The sequence below is a fragment of the Pipistrellus hanaki genome (assembly GCF_964339955.1).
Source record: "Pipistrellus hanaki genome assembly, chromosome: 1".
Taxonomy (NCBI): Eukaryota; Metazoa; Chordata; class Mammalia; order Chiroptera; family Vespertilionidae; genus Pipistrellus; species Pipistrellus hanaki.
In genome coordinates, this window is record NC_140503.1 from 82,489,304 (window position 1) to 82,509,948 (window position 20,645).

General features: G+C 39.7%; 1 protein-coding gene across 1 annotated transcript in view; it reads right to left on the bottom strand.

Moving 5' to 3' along the window:
* The window catches only part of SNX6 (sorting nexin 6), a 69,879-nt gene that overhangs the window by 48,687 nt on the left and 547 nt on the right, over positions 1-20,645 (bottom strand). Inside the window, 3 exon segments of the mRNA XM_084874905.1 lie at positions 1,547-1,668; positions 3,255-3,365; positions 9,092-9,196. Coding sequence (XP_084731031.1) covers positions 1,547-1,668; positions 3,255-3,365; positions 9,092-9,196 — 338 coding nt within the window.

A 20,645-nucleotide genomic window follows, 5' to 3' on the forward strand; every position in this document is an offset into this window, starting at 1 on the left:
GCATTTCATCTTGTCAAGAATTTAGTATTCTGAAAAGGACTCTAGCAGCAGTGTGAAAATAGGCTTATAACTGAATCTAAGTGGAAGAGGAGAAAGGAAAAGCATGAAGGGGAGAAATAACCAGAAAAAGAATGATGAGGGGGATGACAATGCAAGGAAAATTATTTCCTTGTAAAATTCTCAAAATACAGAAAAACAATATACAGCAAATCCAAAATTAATTCAAATATTTAATAAAAGGGAAAGTATTTTGTATTTTCAACAAATATGCTAAAAATGAAATGGAAAGCCCAGCCAGCATGGCTTAGTGGTTGAGTGCTGACCTATGAACCAGGAGATCACAGTTCGATTCCCAGCCTGGGCACATGTGAAGGTGTGTGGGGCATGTAGGAGGCAGCCAACCAATGATTCCCTCTCATCATTGATGTTTCTCTCTTTCACCCTTCCTCTCTAAATAACAATTTTTAAAAAAAGAAAGTATCTCAAATTTTCAAAGATTTAATACATTTCTAGTATATATGGAACTAATTATCATATAACGAAAAACATTTTTCCCCCCTAAATATATTTTATTGACCTTTTTACGGAGAAGAAGGGAGAGAGAGAGAGAACCAGAAACATCGATGAAAGAGAAACATCAATCAGCTGCTTCCTGCACGGCCCCCACAGGGGATGGGCCCGCAACCAAGGTATATGCCCCTGACTAGAATCGAACCCGGGTCTCCCCAGTCCGCAGGCCGACGCTCTATCCACTGAGCCAAAAAACATTTTTTAAACTACCTTTTTGTTACTTTCCTCCTATTTTAGTCTCTTCAGCCAGAGACTGAGGGGAAAATAGGCAGAGAAGAGGGGAAAATCTGTCTCTCACATGCACACACACTTAAAAAAGAATAGGATATTCTTTTTTAGAAGTATGCTCAGGGCATACTTCTATGAGAAACAGAAATTTTGTTAGTATATACATATCGAAAAAGATCACCAGGTTGCCCTAGCTGATTTGGCTCAGTGGACAGAATGCTGGCCTGCAGACTGAAGGGTCCTAGTTCAAGTCTGGTGAAGGACACATGCCTGGCTTACAGGTTCGATCCCCTATGGGGGGTGTGCAAGAGGCAGCCGATCAATGATTCTCATCACTGATATTTCTCTCTCTCTTTCCCTTCCTATCAATAAAAACATATTTTAAAAAAAATCACCAGGTTGCTAATGACTAAGACCTTATAAATAAAAAACAAAAGTTTATTTTGGTTTAAAAAGTCATTATTTTTCATAAACTTTTGAACCCTCCATTACTAATTTTCAGTTCTGTTTGAACCAGTAATTTAAAGAATTTTACAATATAGATAATTATTCTATAATTTTCCTGTAGGCTCTGATCATGACTGTTAACACTGGTTGTGTGACTTAAGCTTGCATCTTCCAGAAAGGATCACTATGGTGAAATGATTAAAAGGAAGGAATATTGGAGAGCGCACACACACAAAAATAAATAAAATTAAAAAGGGCATTAAAACAAGCACAATTAACAGAAGCAACAAAAATCACATACGCTTCCAGTTCCTGTTTCATCTTTGTGAATTCCTCCTTCGTCATGGACCCTTCTCCTTCTCCAAGCTTCTGTAGTTTTTCCCTTGAAGCATCAAAATCAGGTCTTGGTGGTGCTGGTGGGATCTGTAATAGAACCAAATCACTAACTTTAACCACTATAGCTACCATAAAAGATTTTGTAAATGAGAAGAGGGCACCAGTAATATCCCAAGTCAGGTTAGAGAATTTTATTAGGCCTAGAAATTCAAATCCTTGAAACCATTTATACCAAGAAAGAAATATAGCAGGGCATTATTTTCTAGTATTAGAACAGTAGTTTGTATAGGTACTTTAAGCTCTGATCACACACTAAATAAATATGTATAGCAAATATGCATATCATTTTCAAAAGTATGTAAATGGTATAATTAAATACAAATATATATTTTAAATTAATGAATTCAAAGTACCTTTATCCTATCCTGTGTTTTTAAAAATTAATGAATGCTAACAGTAAGATCAAGCAAGGGATGTTAAAGTGGGTTCCTGGATTGGAGCAGTGTACTAGCCAGAAAAGAGAAAACACTGGCTTAAAAACAGGAAGAGAACAGGACACACTAATCTCATTCTATTCACTCACAGTAAGGGGATAAGTAAGCACTTACCTTAACAAGAAGAGAAATATAATTCAAGAAAGGATATAAGAAAAAAGGAGGAAGGGCCTAAAAGAACTGTTAAGGGGAAATGATGGAAATTAAAGAGAGCAGGTAAGATACGAGGAAGAAAAATTAAAAAAAAAAAAAAAAAAAGAGTGCTAGAAAATGATTATATCAAGGAAAACAATAGGGAAAGAAGCATCAAGTATAGTCAAGCACATGTTTGTTCATGCTTGCACATAGCATCTACTAAGTGCCAGGAATGATGCTGAGCAATGGACATAAGAAAATATGTCCAGTCTTGATCTTTGAGGAGTGAAGGAGACAGTAATACGAAAATGCCATAAGACAAGATGAGAGGGGAAAAAGGTGGAAATAGGACAGGAAGAGAAGAGGAGCTTCCAGGTTGGTGAACATAACTGACATGCTGGGAAGGGGGAAGAGGGGTACCTGGAGAAGGCCTGAAAGCTGTGCCCACCCCACTTCCCCATAGGTTGTCCTCTAGATGTCTTCCGTTTGGTGGTTCCTGAGTTGTATGCTTTCTATAATATAAACTGGCAATTGTAAATAACAACAACAACAACCCCCAAAAGAATGTACTGCCAAGTGTAAAAAGAGGAGCAAATAACTAAGGAGTGGTCATGAGAATGAAGATGGAATCAGGTCAGGATGATTTCAATGGCATTTGAGTGTGGTTAACAGCTGAGGTACAACATATGATCCATATATAGATTAGATAATCTCTTAAACAGCCTCCAACTCAAAATTTAACCTACCTACCTAAGGATTCAAAACTAGTATGGTTTGTAATACTTCCTTAATGAATCCCTAGGATAAGCCTGTTACAATTTCAATATATAGTAAGAATTAAAGTTTAAATGAGGTAGCATAACATATCCACACTCCCATACTCCTAAACAAGACAATTCAGAATTAAAGGTGGTAACCAATTAGTTTTGTAACTGGCAATTTTTGAAAATTACATTAGTTCATTAAAAATGCTAAATAAGATTTCAACACAAAGTATCTAAAACACTCCTAAAAATAAGATTAAAATGGAACCTCAACACTTACAATGTAACCTGCATAGTCTTCATTTTCAACAAAGGAATCATGAAGCCAGATAAATTCCTCATGTTGTCGAACGACAGAAAACTCATTTTGTTTAAAATTTGGCAATGAACTCTGCAAAGACAGAAATTCTCTTGAATAAAAATAAAAATTACACTAAAAAGCTTTAAATAAACATTTCATCTTTATTTAAAAAGTTATTCTATTACTATATATCAAATTCAACTATGCAAATAAAAGGAAATAGATCTACAATCTGAAAATGTGTCTGGAAGCTGAAATGTAAATTAAAATATAGGACAGAAATTTGATTAACTAAAGGAATACAACAAAATGAAAAACAACACTGACAGAGTCCTATATAATAAAAGCCCAGTGACTGAAACAGCGGAACAACCAGAATGACCGACCAGAGACCAGAATGACCACAGCCCATAATCTTGGCTGGCCCCACCCCCAGTGAGCGGTTAAGAGTGATCAGGTAGGCAGGCAAGTGGTTAGGGGTGATGAGGCAGGCAGAGTGGTTAGTGGCAATCAGGCAGGCAGGCAGAGGCAGTTAGGGGCAATCAGGCAGGCAAGATGCCTGGTTAGGGGGATCAGGCAGGCAAGACGAGTGGTTAGGGGTGATCAGGCAGGGAGGCAAGTGGTTAGGGGTGATCATCCAGGGAGGCGTGCAGTTAGGGAGCCAGTGGTCCCAGATTGCAAGAGGATGCAGGCTGGGCTGAGGGCCTCTCCTCTCATTTCATGCACTGGACCTCTAGTACATTAATAAAAGTCTAGAGAAAATTAAATTTGCATTATGTCTAGGTCCTATAATTCATTTTTGTGTGTATGTGTATTCCAATAAAACTTTATTTATAAAAACAGGAGGTAAGCTAGATTTGGCCTGAAGACCCTAATTTGATGATTCTACAGTAATATCTTATATATCTCTTCTCTTTTCACAATAGGTCGCCAAAGGAGTGAAGTGAATAAATCACATTCAGAACACACCTTTTCGCAGGAAGTACAGACTAATGTGGGAAACATCATGTTGACCCTTTACCATCACAGACTCTACTACATGTCAATGACAATTGAGAGGTGTTTGCTTATGGAAGTTCTTCTATTAGCATAATATGTGTGCACTGTGTCTACATATTCAAACACTCAGAATTTTTTTTTTTAAAGATAAAGTTCCATCCCTGTTTTATTTTTATTTTTTTAAAAATATATTTTATTGATTTTTTACAGAGAGGAAGGGAGAGAGATAGCCAGAAACGTTGATGAGAGAGAAACATCGACCGGCCGCCTCCTGAACCCCCCCCCCCCCCCCCCCCACCGTACATGCCCTTGACCGGAATCGAACCCGGGACCTTTCAGTCCACAGACCAACGCTCTACCACTGAGACAAACCGGTTTCGGCCAAACACTCAGAATTTTACTCCAAGCTCCATCTCTATGCAAATGCCATTGTTTTGTTTTTTTTCAACGACTTATGTTGTAAATCACTTTTAATTCCATACCCGAGGATATGTTTTTATTGATTTTTTTTTTTTTTTTCAAAGAAAGAAATAGAGGGGTGTGGAAAGGGAGGGAAGGAGACACCAGAGGAAGAAGCATCAATCTGTTGCCTCCCAACTGGGATCAAACCTGACTGGGGATCAAACCTGAAACCTTTTGGTGCATATGGAACTATGCTCCAACTAACTGGCCACTAGGCTAGGGTGTAAGTTACCTTTCATAGTCTGTGTAAAACTCACCCGGCCAGTGTGATTCAATGGTTGAGCGTCGACCTATGAACTAGGTTACGGTCTGATTCCCCATCAGGGCACAAAGCCCAGGTTGGGGGCTCAGTCTCCAGTGTGGGGTCTGCAGGAGGCAGCTGATCAATATTCTCTCTCATCACTGATGTTTCCTATCTCTCTCTCCCTCTCCCTCTCCCTTCCTCTCTGAAATCAATAAAAATATCTTTGAAAAATAACACATGATTAAAAAATTGTGTAAAAGATTTCTAATTAGATATAGACATGTATGTTTTAGTTCCTTCCACAAACATGATTTATATAAATAATGTTGAGAAATTATATTTATATAAATAATGCTGGCAAACTCCTCAGCAAATTCTTAAGTGTACCAAATACAATGCAAGATTGCAACCCAGTTAAAATCTTAGAAATGTTGTTGTCTCTTTAGGGAGAAAAAAGTCATTATTTTTATAGTGTCTGCTTATCACTGTGAGTCACTTGGTTTTGACTACTCATGCAATTCATATAGTGGATTTTCTTAGTGCTATGCACTAAATATTCTTAGCATATAGCAGAATTGCACACTGTGCCTCCTTTAAAGAAAGAAAGAAAAAAAAAAGAACTTTAAATTTCATTTTTCAATTACTGTTTATATTCATTGTTATTTTATATTAGTCTCGAGTGTATATCATAGTGGTTAAACAATCATATATATTTTACAAAGTATATATTTTTAGTGCCCACCTGGTATCATACACGTTTATTACAATATTATTGACTACACTAAAGGCCCAATGCATGAAATTCGTGCAAGGGGCTCGGCCCTTGAAGCCCCGGCTTCATCTGGAAGGTTGTCCGGCTGTCTGGTCTAATTAGCATATTACGCTTTTATTATTATAGTTTCCCTATGCTGTACTTTTACATCCCCATGACTATTTTGTAACTACCAATTTGTACTTAATCCCTTCACCTTTTCACAGAGGTCCTCAACATTCATTCCCTCTGGCAACCTTCATTTTGTTCTCTGTGTTTATGAGTCTCTCTCAATTTTTATTTATTTTTTTTCTTTAGATTTCACATATAAGTGAAATCATACGTGACTTATTTCTCTGACTTATTTCATTTAGCACACAAGTCGGCAAACTCATTAGTCAACAGAGCCAAATATCAACAATACAACAATTGAAATTTAAAAAAAAAAATTATTGATTTTTTACAGAGAGGAAGAGAGAGGGATAGAGTTAGAAGCATCGATGAGAGAGAATCATCGATCAGCTGCCTCTTACACAACCCCTACTGGGGACTTGCCCCCAACCAAGGTATATGCCTTGGAATCAAACTTGGGACCGCAGGCCAACGCTCTATCCACTGAGCCAAACCGGTTTCGGCTGAAATTTCTTTTGAGAGCCACTTCTTCAAAATAGACTCGCCCAGGCAGAAAACTGACTTTTGCACATGGGCCAAAAAATTTCAATCGTATTGTACGTGTGAGTGCCCGCAAATGGTATTTTGTGGAAGAGCCACACTCAAGGGGTCAAAGAGCCGCATGTGGCTCGTGAGCTAAGGTTTGCCAACCACTGATTTAGCACAATACCTTCTAGGTCCATCCATGCTGCTGCAAATATTAAGATTTCATTCTTTTTATGACTTATTCTTAATGTTAATCTTTAAAAAATATATTTCCTAAAAACACACACAACACAATTCCATTTACCATTGCAATAAAAAAATTAAGATACCTAGGAATAAATTTAACTAAGGAGGTAAAAAACCTGTACTCCGAAAACTACAGGACACTGAAAAAAGATGGAGCAAGATATAAACAAGTGGAACAATATACCGTGTTTGTGGATTGGTAGAATCAACATCATTAAAATGTCCATACTACCCAAAGCAATCTATAGATTCAATGCAATTCCCATTAAAATACCAACAGCATATTTTACAGAGCTAGAAAAAACTCTGGAAAAATTTATATGGAATAAAAAAGACCCTGAATAACTGCAGCAATCCCAAGAAAGGAGAACAAAGTTGGAGGATCACAATACCAGATATCAAGCTATGCTACAAAGCCATTGTCCTCAAAACTGCCTGGTACTGCCAAAACCGGTTTGGCTCAGTGGATAAAGTGTCAGCCTGCAGATTAAAGGGTCCTGGGTTCGATTCCGGTCAATGGCATGTGCTTTGGTTGCGGGCACATCCCCAGTATGGGCTGTGCAGGAGGCAGCCGATAGATGATTCTCTCATGGATGTTTCTAACTCTCTATCCCTATCTCTTCCTCTCTGTAAAAAATCAATAAAAAAAACAAAAACAAACAACAACAACAACAACAACAAAAAACCTGCTTGGTACTGGCACAAGAACAGACATACCAATGAAACAGAACAGAGAACCCAGAAATCGACTCAAGCCATTATGCTCAATTAATATTTGACAAAGGAGGCAATAGCATACAATGGAGTCAAGAGAGTCTCTTCAAAAAATGGTGCTGGGAAAATTAGATACATGCAAAAATTTGAAACTTGACCACCAACTTATACCATACACAAAAATAAACTCAAAATGGATAAGACTTAAATGTAAGACAGGAAATCATAAAAATCTTAGAAGAATCCATAGGCAGCAAAATATCAGACATATGTCATAGCAGTATCTTTACTGACATATCTCCTAAGACAATGGAAACTAAGATAAAATAAACAAATGCAAGTATATAAAAATAAAAAGCTTCTGCACCGCAAAAGAAACCCTCAACAAAACAAGAGAGCCGACTGCTTAGGAGAACATATTTGCCAATGTTATATTAGATAAGGTGTTAATCTCCAAAATATATAGGGAACTCATACAACTTAACAAAAGACAAACAATCCAATAAAAAATGGGCAAAGGACCACTTTTTGAAAGTGGACATATAGGCCAACAGACATAGGAAAGAATGCTCAAAGTCACTAATCATCCAAAAGATGCAAATCAAAACGATGATGAGGTACCGTCTCACACCTGTCAGAATGGCTATCATCAACAAATCAACAAACAAGTGCTGGTGAGGATATAGAGAAAAAGGAACCCTGGTACACTGCTGGTGGGAATGCAGACTAATGCAGCCACTATGGAAAACAGTATGGAGTTACCTCAAAAAAATAAAAATGGAACTCCCATTTGACCCAGTAATCCCACTTCTACGAATATATCCCAAGAACTTAGAAACACCAATCAGAAAGAATATATGCACCCCTATGTTCATAGCAGCACAATTTACAATAGCTAAGATTTGGAAACAGCCTAAGTGCATATCAGCAGATGACTGGTTTAAAAAACTGTGGTACATCTACACAATTGAATACTATGCTGCTGTAAAAAAGAAAGAACTCTTACCATTTGCAATCCTAGGATGGACCTAGAGAGCCCTATGCTAAGTGAAATAAGCCAGGCAGAGAAAGATACATATCACATGATCTCACTCATTTGTGGAATATAATGAACAACATATAAACTGATAAACGAAAATAGATACAGAGCCCTAGATGGTTTGGCGTCGGCCTGCGGACTGAAAGGTCCCTGGTTCAATTCCAGTCAGGGACACATGCCCAGGTTGCAGGCTTGATTCTCGGTGTGAGGTTTGTAGGAGGCAGTTGATCAATGTTACTCTCTCTCTCCTCTGAAATCATTAAAAATGTTTAAAAAATAGATAAAGAGAAACAGAAGCATCAAACAGACTGTCAAAGCTCAGGGGGAAGGCAGGGGTGGGGGTGGGGGTGTAAGAGATCAACCAAAGGACTTGATGCATGCATATAAGTATAGCCAATGGACACAGACAGTAGTGGGGTGAGGGCATGTGCTGGAGGGTGGGAGAGATCAATGGGGAGGAAAAAAAAGGAGACATATGTAATACTTTCAACAATAAATTAAAAAAAAATAATTTTTCTAAAACATTTTTGTTAAAATAGCACCAGTGAATTATAAACAAAACAAAAAACCTACAAAACACACACACACACACACACACAATTTCGTTCTATGTTCAAAATTAAAGTTCTAGTCAATATATTATTTTATATGTAACGTTAGTACAATAAATACCTAAAATAATACAAGCATAAAATCACATTTACCTTTGTGTGAACAGTGAATTTTACTTTATCTCTTTCACTAAGAGCATCAGAAATGTCCACTTGCAGAGCAGCATCGCTTTGAAGATCTACATTTATTGCTTTAAGCTAGAAAAAGAAAATAACACCTTTTTTAATAAAAATTCAGTGGGCTTTTATATGATTTCATTCTTCTTCCAGATAATTAGATAATGCAAAAACAAAACTAAAGTAACAAAAGACTTTTATATTTAAAAAATACTCAATTTCATTTAATCTACATACATTTTGGGCATTTACTTTGGGTATGCTATTATCCTAACTACTTTTCATCTATACCATTCAACTATGCTCTTTATGAGTTAATGTATTAACTATAATTGATTCTTTAGTTTTACCCCAAAAGCAAACTATCTTCCAAGATGTTTCATTAAGTTTCAAATGTTTTAAAATTAAGGAATGTACCCACTTTTAGAACATGAAAAATAATAAAAATAATGGCCAATAATTTTAACTCTATTACTTATTTTATTTTTAATATATTTTTATTGATTTTTTTAGAGAGGAAGGGAGAGGGATAGAGAGCTAGAAACATCGATGAGAGAGAAACATCGACCAGCTGCCTCCTGCTCAACCCCTACTGGGGAGGTGCCCGAAGCCAATGTACATGACCTTGATCAGAATCGAACCCGGTATCCGCAGTCCGCAGACTGATGTTTTATCCACTGAGCCAAACACTATTACTTATTTTAATTCAGGAATACACAATGAGACTATTAAGTATAGTTAAATATATTACGAAATATATTATGGACCTTGAGAGCTTGTTTGGAGGTTCTAGCAGGGGAGCGCAGCTACTCGTATACCCTTGACCGAAGACCGGTCCTCTCCTCTTGGGGGAAAGTCGTCCTCTTCGACCGAGCGCGCAGCTTCGGGAGGGACGCACATGGATCGGTGAGGGAGGAGGGGGACACCCGCCTAGCCAGCCAGATCAGCCGAATCAACCCTGGCGCTCAAAGGGGTGACAGATGTCGCAGCCAGATCGCCCTCACATCCACGAAATATATTATGAAAAGTGCTAAAAAATGCTAACATACACCACTCAATAACTCCTGTTATATAATTTCACATCTTACTCTGCAAGCTTTAATACATTAAAATTGCATATGTTCTCCATTTACTTGTCTATTTTTTTTTTAAATCCTCATCCAATGACGTGTGTGTGTGTGTGTGTGTGTGTGTGTGTGTGTGTGTGTTTAAATCGATTCTTAGAAACAGGGAGAGAAACACTGATTGGCTGCCTCCTGTACACACCGACCTGGGATCGAACCTGAAACCTAGGTATGTGCCTTGGTTGGAAATCAAACCTGCAACTTTTTTTTTTTTAGCGTATGGGACGACATTCCAGCTCACTGAGCTACCCGGCCAGGGCTCCACTAACAATTCTTTTTATTTTATTTTTTTTTCTAGTTTTTTATTTATTTATATGTTTTACTGATTTTTTTTACAGAGAGGAAGGGAGAGAGAGAGAGTCAGAAACATTGATGAGAGAGAAATATCAATCAGCTGCCTCCTGCACACCCCCTACTGGGGATGTGCTCGCAACCAAGGTACATGCCCTTGACCGGAATCGAACCTGGGACCCTTCAGTCCACAGGCTGACGCTCCATCCACTGAGCCAAACTGGTTCTGGCTCCACTAACAATTCTTAAGTTTCATTAATTTTTCTTCTGCTTTAAACAAATAAGCATTCTAACATGGTTGGGAAGTTTGGAGACTTATAAAAGAATCAAATACATTAAAAGAGAAAATAGCCAAAACCAGTTTGGCTCAGCGGTAGAGCGTCGGTCTGCGGACTGAAAGGTCCCAGGTTCGATTCCGGTCAGGAGCATGTACGTTGGTTGCGGGCATATCCTCGGTAGGGGGTGTGCAAGAGGCAGCTGGTCGATGTTTCTCTCTCATGGACGTTTCTAGCTCTCTATCCCTCCCCCTTCCTCTCTGTAAAAAAATCAATAAAAATATATTTAAAAAAAAAAGAGAGAAAATAAATCTCAGCCAGATGCAAAGATATGAAGTATTTAAAGTCTAATTATCTAGCCTACTTCAAATACTCTAGTTGTAAAACCTAGAACTTACTTTGTCAATCTCACTTAGTCATTAGCATTTCAAATTTCATTTATAATGTAATTGGAAAAAATGCTGGAAACAAAATTGTTTGTACTTTAGGATTACAATCATATTTTTAAAAATCCTATATAATAAAAGCATAATATGCAAATCATCTGAACAGCAGAATGACTGGTGGTCAGGGGGGCAGGATCAGTGAGCAGGCAGCACCATGCTAGCCAAGGTTGTGCCAGTGTGCATAGGGAGGAAACAGTGATGGGGTTGGTAGCTACCAGCTGCGGTGGAGGGTTGACTGGAGAGGGGGGAGCAGGGCTAGCCACACACCCACAAGCCAATCAGAGCAAGTATGCAAATAAACTCAACCAAGATGGCTATAGCCACAGAGAGCAGTAGGAAGGCTTGGGTTTCCCCGGCAACGGAGGAAGCCAAGCTTTCCACACACACTGGCTGGGCCCAGGCCTCCACTCAAGGCCACAAAGTTTCAATGATAGAAGGTAAACAAGTCAAAACAGAAATGGCAGCAGCCGCCGGACCGGTTTGGCTCAATGGATAGAGCGTCGGCTTGGGGACTGAAGGACCCCGGGTTCGATTCCGGTCAAGGGCATGTACCTTGGTTGCGGGCACATCCCCAGTAGGGGGTGTGCAAGAGGCAGCTGATCGATGACTCTCTCTCATCGATGTTTCTAACTCTCTCCCTTCCTCTCTGTACAAAAATCAATAAAATATATTTAAAAAAAAAAAGAAAGAAAAAAAAAAAAGAAATGCCAGCAGCCAAGGAGCAAGCAGGAGGCTTGGCTCCGCTCCAGGCTGCAAAGTTTCAATTGCAGAAGGTAAATAAATTTCATATACCAGGGCCTCCACTTGAGTAGCTAGGGGGCGTGGCTGGTGTGCAAACCACCACAGGCCCCTCGCCCAGGCCACCCCACACCCCAAGGGAACCCCACCCTGATCCAGAACACTCTTCAGGGCAAACCAGCTGGCTCCCACCCGTGCACCAGGCCTCTATCCTATGTATTGTAATAAAAGAGTAAGATACAGATTGATCATCATTCCAACACACAATATGGCTGCCCCCATGTAGACATAAGATGGCCACCACAATATGGCCAGCAGGGGAGGGCAGTTGGGGGGGGAGGGGGGAACCAGGCCTGCAAGGAAAGGCAGTTGGGGGCAATCAAGGCTGCAGGAGAGGGAAGTTAGGGGTGACCAGGCCGGCAGAGGATGGAAGTTGGGGGCAAACAGGCTAGTAGGGGAGCAGTTAGACATCAATCAGGCATGGGAGTGGTTAGGGGGTGATCAGACTGGCAGGCTGAAGTGGTTAGGGGAAATCAGGAAGGCAGGCAAAGGAGCAGTTGGGAGCTAGCAGTCCTGGATTGTGAGAAGGAAGTCCAACTGCCCGTTTAAGGGGATTGGGCCTAAATGGGCAGCTGGACATCCCTTGAGGGATCCCAGATTGGAGAGGGTGCAGGCTGGGCTGCGGGACACTCCCCTAGCCCCCATACACAAATTTCGTGCACCAGGCCTCTAGTTAATACATATAGGGTCAATTCAACCATCAACTTTTTTTACATTTTGAGGTGCTGAAGGTGGATAGTGAAAAGTCATAATTTGCAACTGGGATTTGCAACTAGACCATACCAGAAACAATAAAACATTACTAGAGTAGTACTAATGGTGTCTTGCTTTGCATTCCTTCCAGGTTAAAGTTGTATTACTGGTAGTAGGCACATAAACCTTTACTCTTTAGACAACATACTAATATGCATTTATTCAATAAACTTTTTTTTTTTTTTTTTTTTTTTTTTTTAGCACTTACATGCAAACCACTGTCCCAGGCCTTAGGTGGAGGATATGAGGTGAAGAAAAAAAAAACCTTGCCTTCAAGAAATTTCTAGTAGTGAGGAAGACAATATTTATACTAATAAAAAGGTAATACGTTAATTAGATCAGATATTTTCTGGACGAGCTTCTTCCGGACAAAGCCATGGTGGTGGGGCTGAGGCAGAGATGGTTAGCGGCAATCAGGCCAGCTGGGGAGAGCAGTTAGGGGGGATCAGGCCTAAACCGGCAGTCAGACATCCCTTGAGGGGTCCTGGATTGGAGAGGGTACTGGCCGGGTTGAGGGACGCCCCCCCCCCCCCCCAGTGCATGAATATTGTGCAATGGGCCTCTAATTATGTAATAAATCGCTCTCCCACCATTTTTACTGTATATAATCTGATGTTATCAATCCCTCCAGTCCTGTGACTTTTCCATATATTTCCTCCATATATTTCCAGTCTGTTAGCCCCCTTGCTGCTTCCTTACTTTTCCAATCCACTCCCTATGTCACAAATATTTTTCCAATACCTTTCTTACTGCTCCTGTCAACTCAAATTGCTCTTGTGCCATATCTGCCTTGCAAATTTCCAAACTCAGGATCTGCTGATCCCTTCCCCTTCCCCTTCCTTTCCAGAAAGAGGGAGAGGGAGGGAGACAACAAGAAGAGATGGAGGGGGTGAGACAAAGAGAAACACCAAGTGGTTGCCTCTGGTACACACCTGGTTGCCTTTGGTATGCACCCAGATGGTACGTACTCTGACCGGGGAACAAACCCAAAACTTGGGCATGTGCCCTGACTGGGAATAGAACTGGAGACCTTTTGGTGCATGGGACAACGCTCAACAAACTGAGTCACACCAGCCAAGGCAACTTTCTTTTCTTTTTGAGCTGTTAAGTGTGGCCAGACAAAACTCATAATTGTTTATACTGATCCAACTACAAATTAATGGTCTCCATATTGCATTAGGCCCTTCAAACTTTTGGACAATTCCGAGATCTGCTTAGCTTCCCTTCTGATTTCCTTCAGCAACTACTCCAAACTTTTATGAAATTTCTCAACAAGTGATCTTACCTTCCACATTCCAAAGAAATAAACACTAGCAGCTGTTTTTCCCTTAGATGCACCAATAAACCTTTCTACAAAAAAAGCTAGCCTCACCGTCTTCTCCACATTCTCAGAAGTGCTGTCCTGTGGAGGGCCAAAATGTTTGTCCACCTGAGCATTCAATCTTCATGTCTGCTCCAGGACCTGCTCATCCACACTGCTCTTCTAGTCAAGGTAGCCTTGGTCTCACAAAACCTTCTTCACATACTGAGTACTTAATATCCAAATCCAGTATTTTTCAGTTTTCTTGACTTCCCTGCAGTATTTGCCTTGGTGATCATTCTGGCCACTTCTTTACAACTCTTTTTAAAATCCTCACCTGAGGATATTTTCCATTGATTTTTTTTTTACTCTTTTTCCTTTTTTTCAACCCTCACCTGAGTATATTTTCCCCTTGATTTTAGAGAGTGGAAGAGAGAGACAGAAATATTGATGTGAGAGAAACATACTGATTGGTTGACTTCTGCACACGCCCTGACTAGGGCCTGGGCCAGGGAGGAGCCTGCAACAGAGGTACCTGCCCTTGCCTGGAGTTGAACCCAGGATCCTTTGGTCTGCAGGCTGAGGCTCTATCCACTGAACAAAACTGGCTAGGGCTACTCTTTTAACTTCCCGGGGCTCCTCTCATTATGCTCTTACTCCCTTCAGCTCCACCAATTATCCACTTCTCCTGGGTTTTAAATGTTAGTTTCCCCTGGGTGCTATTTGACCTTGGCAATTTCAGCTATTCTTTTTGTTGTTGTTAGTCCTTACCCAAGAATATTTTTCCACTGATTTTCAGAGAGAATGTAAGAGAGGGGGAGAGACAGAGAAATATTGAGAGAGACACATTGATTGGTTGCCTCCTGCACACTTCTGCACCCCCCATTGGCGGGTGGGTGGGAGGGGGGGGATGGAGCCTGCAACTGAGGTACCTGCCCTTGACCAGAAATGAACCCAGGATGCTTCAGTCTGCAGGCCAATGCTCTATCTATTGAGCCAAATTGGCCAGGGCAGCCATTTTTAAAAAATTATATTTTTATTGATTTCAGAAAGAAAGAGGGATAGAAACATCAATGATGAGAATCATTGATTGGCTGCCTCCTGCACACCCCATACTGGGGATCTTGCCCTGATTGGGAATCGAACTGTGACCTCCTGGCTCAACTACTGAGCCATGCCAACTGGGCAGGGCAGCCATTCTTGACTAATAACTCCTAAATTATTATCTTCAACTCAGACATATTTTAAATTCCCAATCATAATTTCAAGTTACCAACCAGCCATATCCACCTGGATGTTTTCACTTATTAAGCAACCCAGTGTCTTCAATGTGTCAGCCACTGTCCTAGGTGCTAGGAATAGAGCAAAGAAAAGATAGAATCCTCACCCATACAGACCTGACATTCTTGTTTAGCAGGTAAGAGATTAGATGCCTCATAGGCACTTGAAAGCTAACATATCTGAAATCAAACTTATTATCTCCTAACTCTGTTCTTCCATATATATTCATTTTCTCCTTCTGCCCAGCCCATGTATTTATTTAGTCATGATGCCTTGTCAATTCTATCTCCTAAATGTCTCTTTGTATCCCCGTCCCCCCCCCCCCCGCCCCCCCCGGCCTTAGTTCCACCTCATTTGGACTACTACTGCAATGATCTATTGACTGGTTTCTGAAAGGAGTCAATATCCTCTCCCCATCCCCTCCTGCCCCCTCCAAGTATCAGAGTATTTACAATGCTAACTTCACCTGGGCATAGGTCTTTCCCAGGTTAACATCCTCAGGACTTCCCATTGCTTGGAGCCTTTATCATTATGTCCTTTACACTCTACCTGTAATATCCATATCTACCCTGCTTCCGGTAAGAACAAGTGCTCCAGGTGGGACCAAATTATCTACATATGTTAGCAAGTTTTCCACAAAATTCCTGATAGACATTTAAGGATTAGCTTCTTTAGGTGATGGCATAGTGGTTACCCCAGGACTTAAAGTTAGGCTGCCTGAGTTTGAATCCAGCTCATACTGGCTATGTGACCTTGGGCAAACTAATTGTGAACCCCAGTTTACTTTCCAAAATAGGAATAATAATAGCAGCTACTTCACAGGAATGAGAATCGAATCAATATATTAAAGTCCCTGGCAAGCCGTAAATGTAGTTATCATTAGATCTTCACTACTCCCCCTTCAACAAAGTTAAGCACTTTCTCATTTGTACTTTCTCGTAAGTTCCTCATTACACTGATGGTCTCAGGGCAAAAACTTTCTCCTTTTCTCTGCCAACATTCATCTTCTTATCCTCTGCCAACACAATCTATGTCACATTTTTACCTAAAATAACTATCAACAAACGTAGAATGTGTTCAAGCTAAATGCTGTGCAGGTACAAAAGAAAATATAGATATCTGGACCAAGTCTTGAAAGATAAATCAAGTTTCAAGTGAAAAAAAAAAGGGGGGGATAAGGAAAAAAAATAAACTATTCCACAACACCGAAAAACATGCATAAAGCAGGCATTAAAGTGTAGACAACCCTGATGGGATAGCTCAGTTGGTTCAAGCGCCATCCAGACACGCCAGGGTGAGGGTTCGATCCCAGGTCAGGGCACCTACAAGAATCAACCGCCGAAACCGGTTTGGCTCAGCGGTAGAGCGTCGGTCTGCGGACTGAAAGGTCCCAGGTTCAATTCCGGTCAAGGGCATGTACATTGGTTGCGGGCACATCCCCGGGGGGGGTGTGCAGGAGGCAGCTGATCGATGTTTCTCTCTCATCGACGTTTCTAGCTCTCTATCTCTCTCCCTTCCTCTCTGTAAAAAATCAATAAAATATATTAAAAAGAAAAAAAAAAAATCAACCAATGGCCGAAACTGGTTGGGCTCAGTGGATAGAGCGTCATTCAGTCCCAGGTTCGATTCTGGTCAAGGGCATGTGGGGTGTACAGGAGGCAGCTGATTGATGTTTCTCTCTCATCGATGTTTCTAACTCTGTCCCTTTCCTCTCTGTGAAAAACATCAATAAAATATATTTAAAAAAAAAGAATCAACCAATGAATGCATAAATAAGTAGAACAACAAAAATCAATATTTCTCTCCATCTCCTTTCCTCTAAAACCAGTAAAAAAACAAAAATACAATCAATAAAAAATTAAAAAAAAAATCTAGACAAAAACAAGAAAGTGCAGTCGTAGCTGTTTTGGCTCAGTGGACAGAGTGTCAGCATATGGATTGAATGGTCCTGGGTTCGATTTCTATCAAGGGCACATACCCAGGTTTCGGGCTTGGTTCCCACTAGGGAGCGTGCAAGAGGCAGCCAATCAATGGTTCTCTCTCATCATTGATGTTTCTGTCTCTCTCTCTCCCCCTTCCTCTCTGAAATCAATAAAAACATGTTAAAAATAAAAACAAAAAACAATAAAGTACAGAGAAATATGCTTGGGCAGTGACAAGTAGATGGGACTATGCCTAGAGTGTGTGTACTGGAGGGACATACTGAGAAATGAAGCCAGCCTTAAAGGGTTATGAATGGTGTTTAAAGCTAGCTTAAGGAGTTTGGATCTTGTTGCAACAAGAATTGGGTCCACGTTTTTGGTTAGTGGTGCTATGTGATCTAATTATTTTCGTTAAGTAACTAGAAGTAATGTGAAGGCTGGATTGAAAAGTAATAAGACTGTAGACAGACCAATGACAGGTACTGCCACAATCCAGGCAAGAAATAGCAGAGACCTTCATTGGGGCCATGCAAATGAAAGATAGGACACACAACATTTGGAAGATAGGATACACAACATTTCAGAGGTGAAATTAGCTCGCCGCAGTGACTGTTCTGATATGGGGGTGGAGGATATGGTTCAGATTTCTTGCCTGCGTGATTGGAAAATGATAACATTATGAAGAAATATAGAGGGAGGAACAAAGCTAGGAGTCCAGGAGAGGTGCAGATACTCCACCTGAAGTAATTTTGAAACAATAAACATATTATTTAAATTCAAATCAAGTGCTGAGAGAATTATGTCATCACACAGACATCCACTGCTTTTATTTAACAAGCACATCAGAGCAAATATGTCAAGTTCAAAGGGCTCATTTCTTTACTATACAATGTTAAATTTAAAAGGCCTTCATTTGTGAAAAATCAAAAATCCCCTATTATGTAGAGCCATGGCTAAAAAAAATTCATGTGGCTAATTATTTTTATTATTGTGTTATTTTTAAAGTCTTTTTTTGAGTTTCTACAAAATAATATTTTTTTATGGCTGTAAGATTCTCTTCTATTTCAAATATCATGATGAAACTTAAGGCTGCTTAAAAATATATTTAAAAACTTTAATTTTGCTTACTTGCAGCTTTGTATGAAATGCTTACATTATTATTTTTGAATCTGTGATGTCCCCTCTGCAATTTGTATCAAATATGCACTTCATGCTTTTTCTCTCTCAAGACTATTAAAAGGCTGAACAAGGTAATCCAAATCATAGGTGCAATGTCTAAAAATTCTGGTTATGGCAATCTATTTCTATCAGAACAAGTACAACATAAAGAAATTTAAAAGGCTACATAGTTCTATTCCTGAAATGAGGAAACAGTAGGGTAACTTTATGTAGCTATACCATGGAATATTCTTGGGTTCTTGTTTAAAAAGTAGTTTTCTGTCCTTCTCCCCCCTCAAGAGACTGACTTATGAGGGCACAGACTCAGAAACTTGTTTTTCAAACACCCTTGGCGATTCTGATGAAAGTGTTTCAGGGCCACTCTGAGAAATACATGCACTGTATCTGATGTCAGAAACATGGGCTGGAAGTCCACCTCTCCCCCTCCTATCCTGGCCACGTGACCTGAGACTATTACTTTCTCTAAGGTTCAGATTTCTCATCCGTAAAACACTAAACACTTCACAAGGATAAATGAGGTAATATAATGAGACAATGCCTCGACAGTGCTTTAACACAGTACCCAACTATTATTATTATTGTTATGATTTATCAATTCCACAGGACAAAAATAAGGAAGAACTGGACATACATCCATATTCATCATGGCATTATAAGTGCTTTCTAATTCATGGTAATGTTTTTCTATTTTCATCTACAAGATTCTACGAGAGCCTCTTGGTCAGGCATGCTCTTTGTCCTTCTCTACCTTTAATTTTATAATACATGAAAAAAGTTTTGGACACAATACTTAAGTGGTTCCAGTTCTATAAGCAAATCTTACCAAAGGCTAAAGCCAGGAACACAAATACACACTGGAAAATACTAATATAAATACTAAAAAATTGAAACTTTTACTGAACATTAGTCAGATTTTTACAAGGAAGCAAATCGTTTGCTTTTCCTGGTAGACCACAAAACTATGATGAAGTTGTTATCTAAAGAAGTAAAAGGCCATATACTTTATTTTTTAATTTTTATTAAAAAAAATATATTTTATTGATTTTTCAGAGAGGAAGGGAGAGAGATAGAGAGCCAGAAACGTCGATGAGAAACATCGACCAGTTGCCTCTTGCACACCCCCTACCGGGGATGTGCCCGCAACCAATGTACATGCCCTTGACCAGAATCGAACCTGGGACCTTTCAGTCCGCAGACCGATGCTCTACCACTGAGCCAAACCGGTTTCGGCAAGGCCATATACTTTATATTTGAAAATAGTCCCATAGGGAACATGCCAGGGTTGCAGGCTCCATCCCCAGCAGGGGGCGTGCAGGAGGCAGCCAATGAATATTTGATGCATAGATGTTTCCATCTTTCTCCCTCCTCTCCCTTCCTCTGGCTCTAAAATAAAAACATATAAACATATCTTAAAAAATCCAATATATAAGTGGTCATCTAACTCCACTATCTTATCCTAGAAGATACATATACACATTTACACACACATTTTAAAATTAATCAAACTACAACTTTTAGAAATAACCAGAGATCCTACATGAGCCTTTTGCACTAAAAGTTTTAAATGCATCTTTTGTGTAAACTGAGCAATTGATTAATTCATCTATCAAAAGTATGCAGCACCTTCTGCATTTCTTATCATTCAAAAGCTTTATAAAAGTCATCAGCAAATGCTACCTACTACTAAAAAACCCCAGTAATATTCTAAAAAAAACTTTATCACCTGCCAAAAATCGACTAACAGACGTGACTCTCACATTACCTAAGATGAATAGGTAAAATCAAAATGGAAAACTAAAGTGCAGGCTCTGTCAAACGCGAATGAACTGCGGAACCTTGCTGAGTTGCAATCATCATATAATCAATGTTTTTCAAGTGTTCCCTTGTACAAGGCACTATAAAGATTACCGCCCTTCAGCAAAGGCAAATGGGAGAAATCGGAACCCTAAGGTCCTTTCTGAAGCGGAATGCAATTCACTTCAAAACAAGGTTAACTTTGAAAAGGGTGTATTTTTTTTGGGGGGGGGGGCATTAAGAAAAGTGCTTACAAGCACTTTGCAAAATCTGGTAGGGTAGTGGAAGAGAGTTAAGATTCGGTGACTTAAGCATCTCTCGCAAAGAATGATTTAGACGAGCCCGTACTGTTTATTCCCTTTCTTAG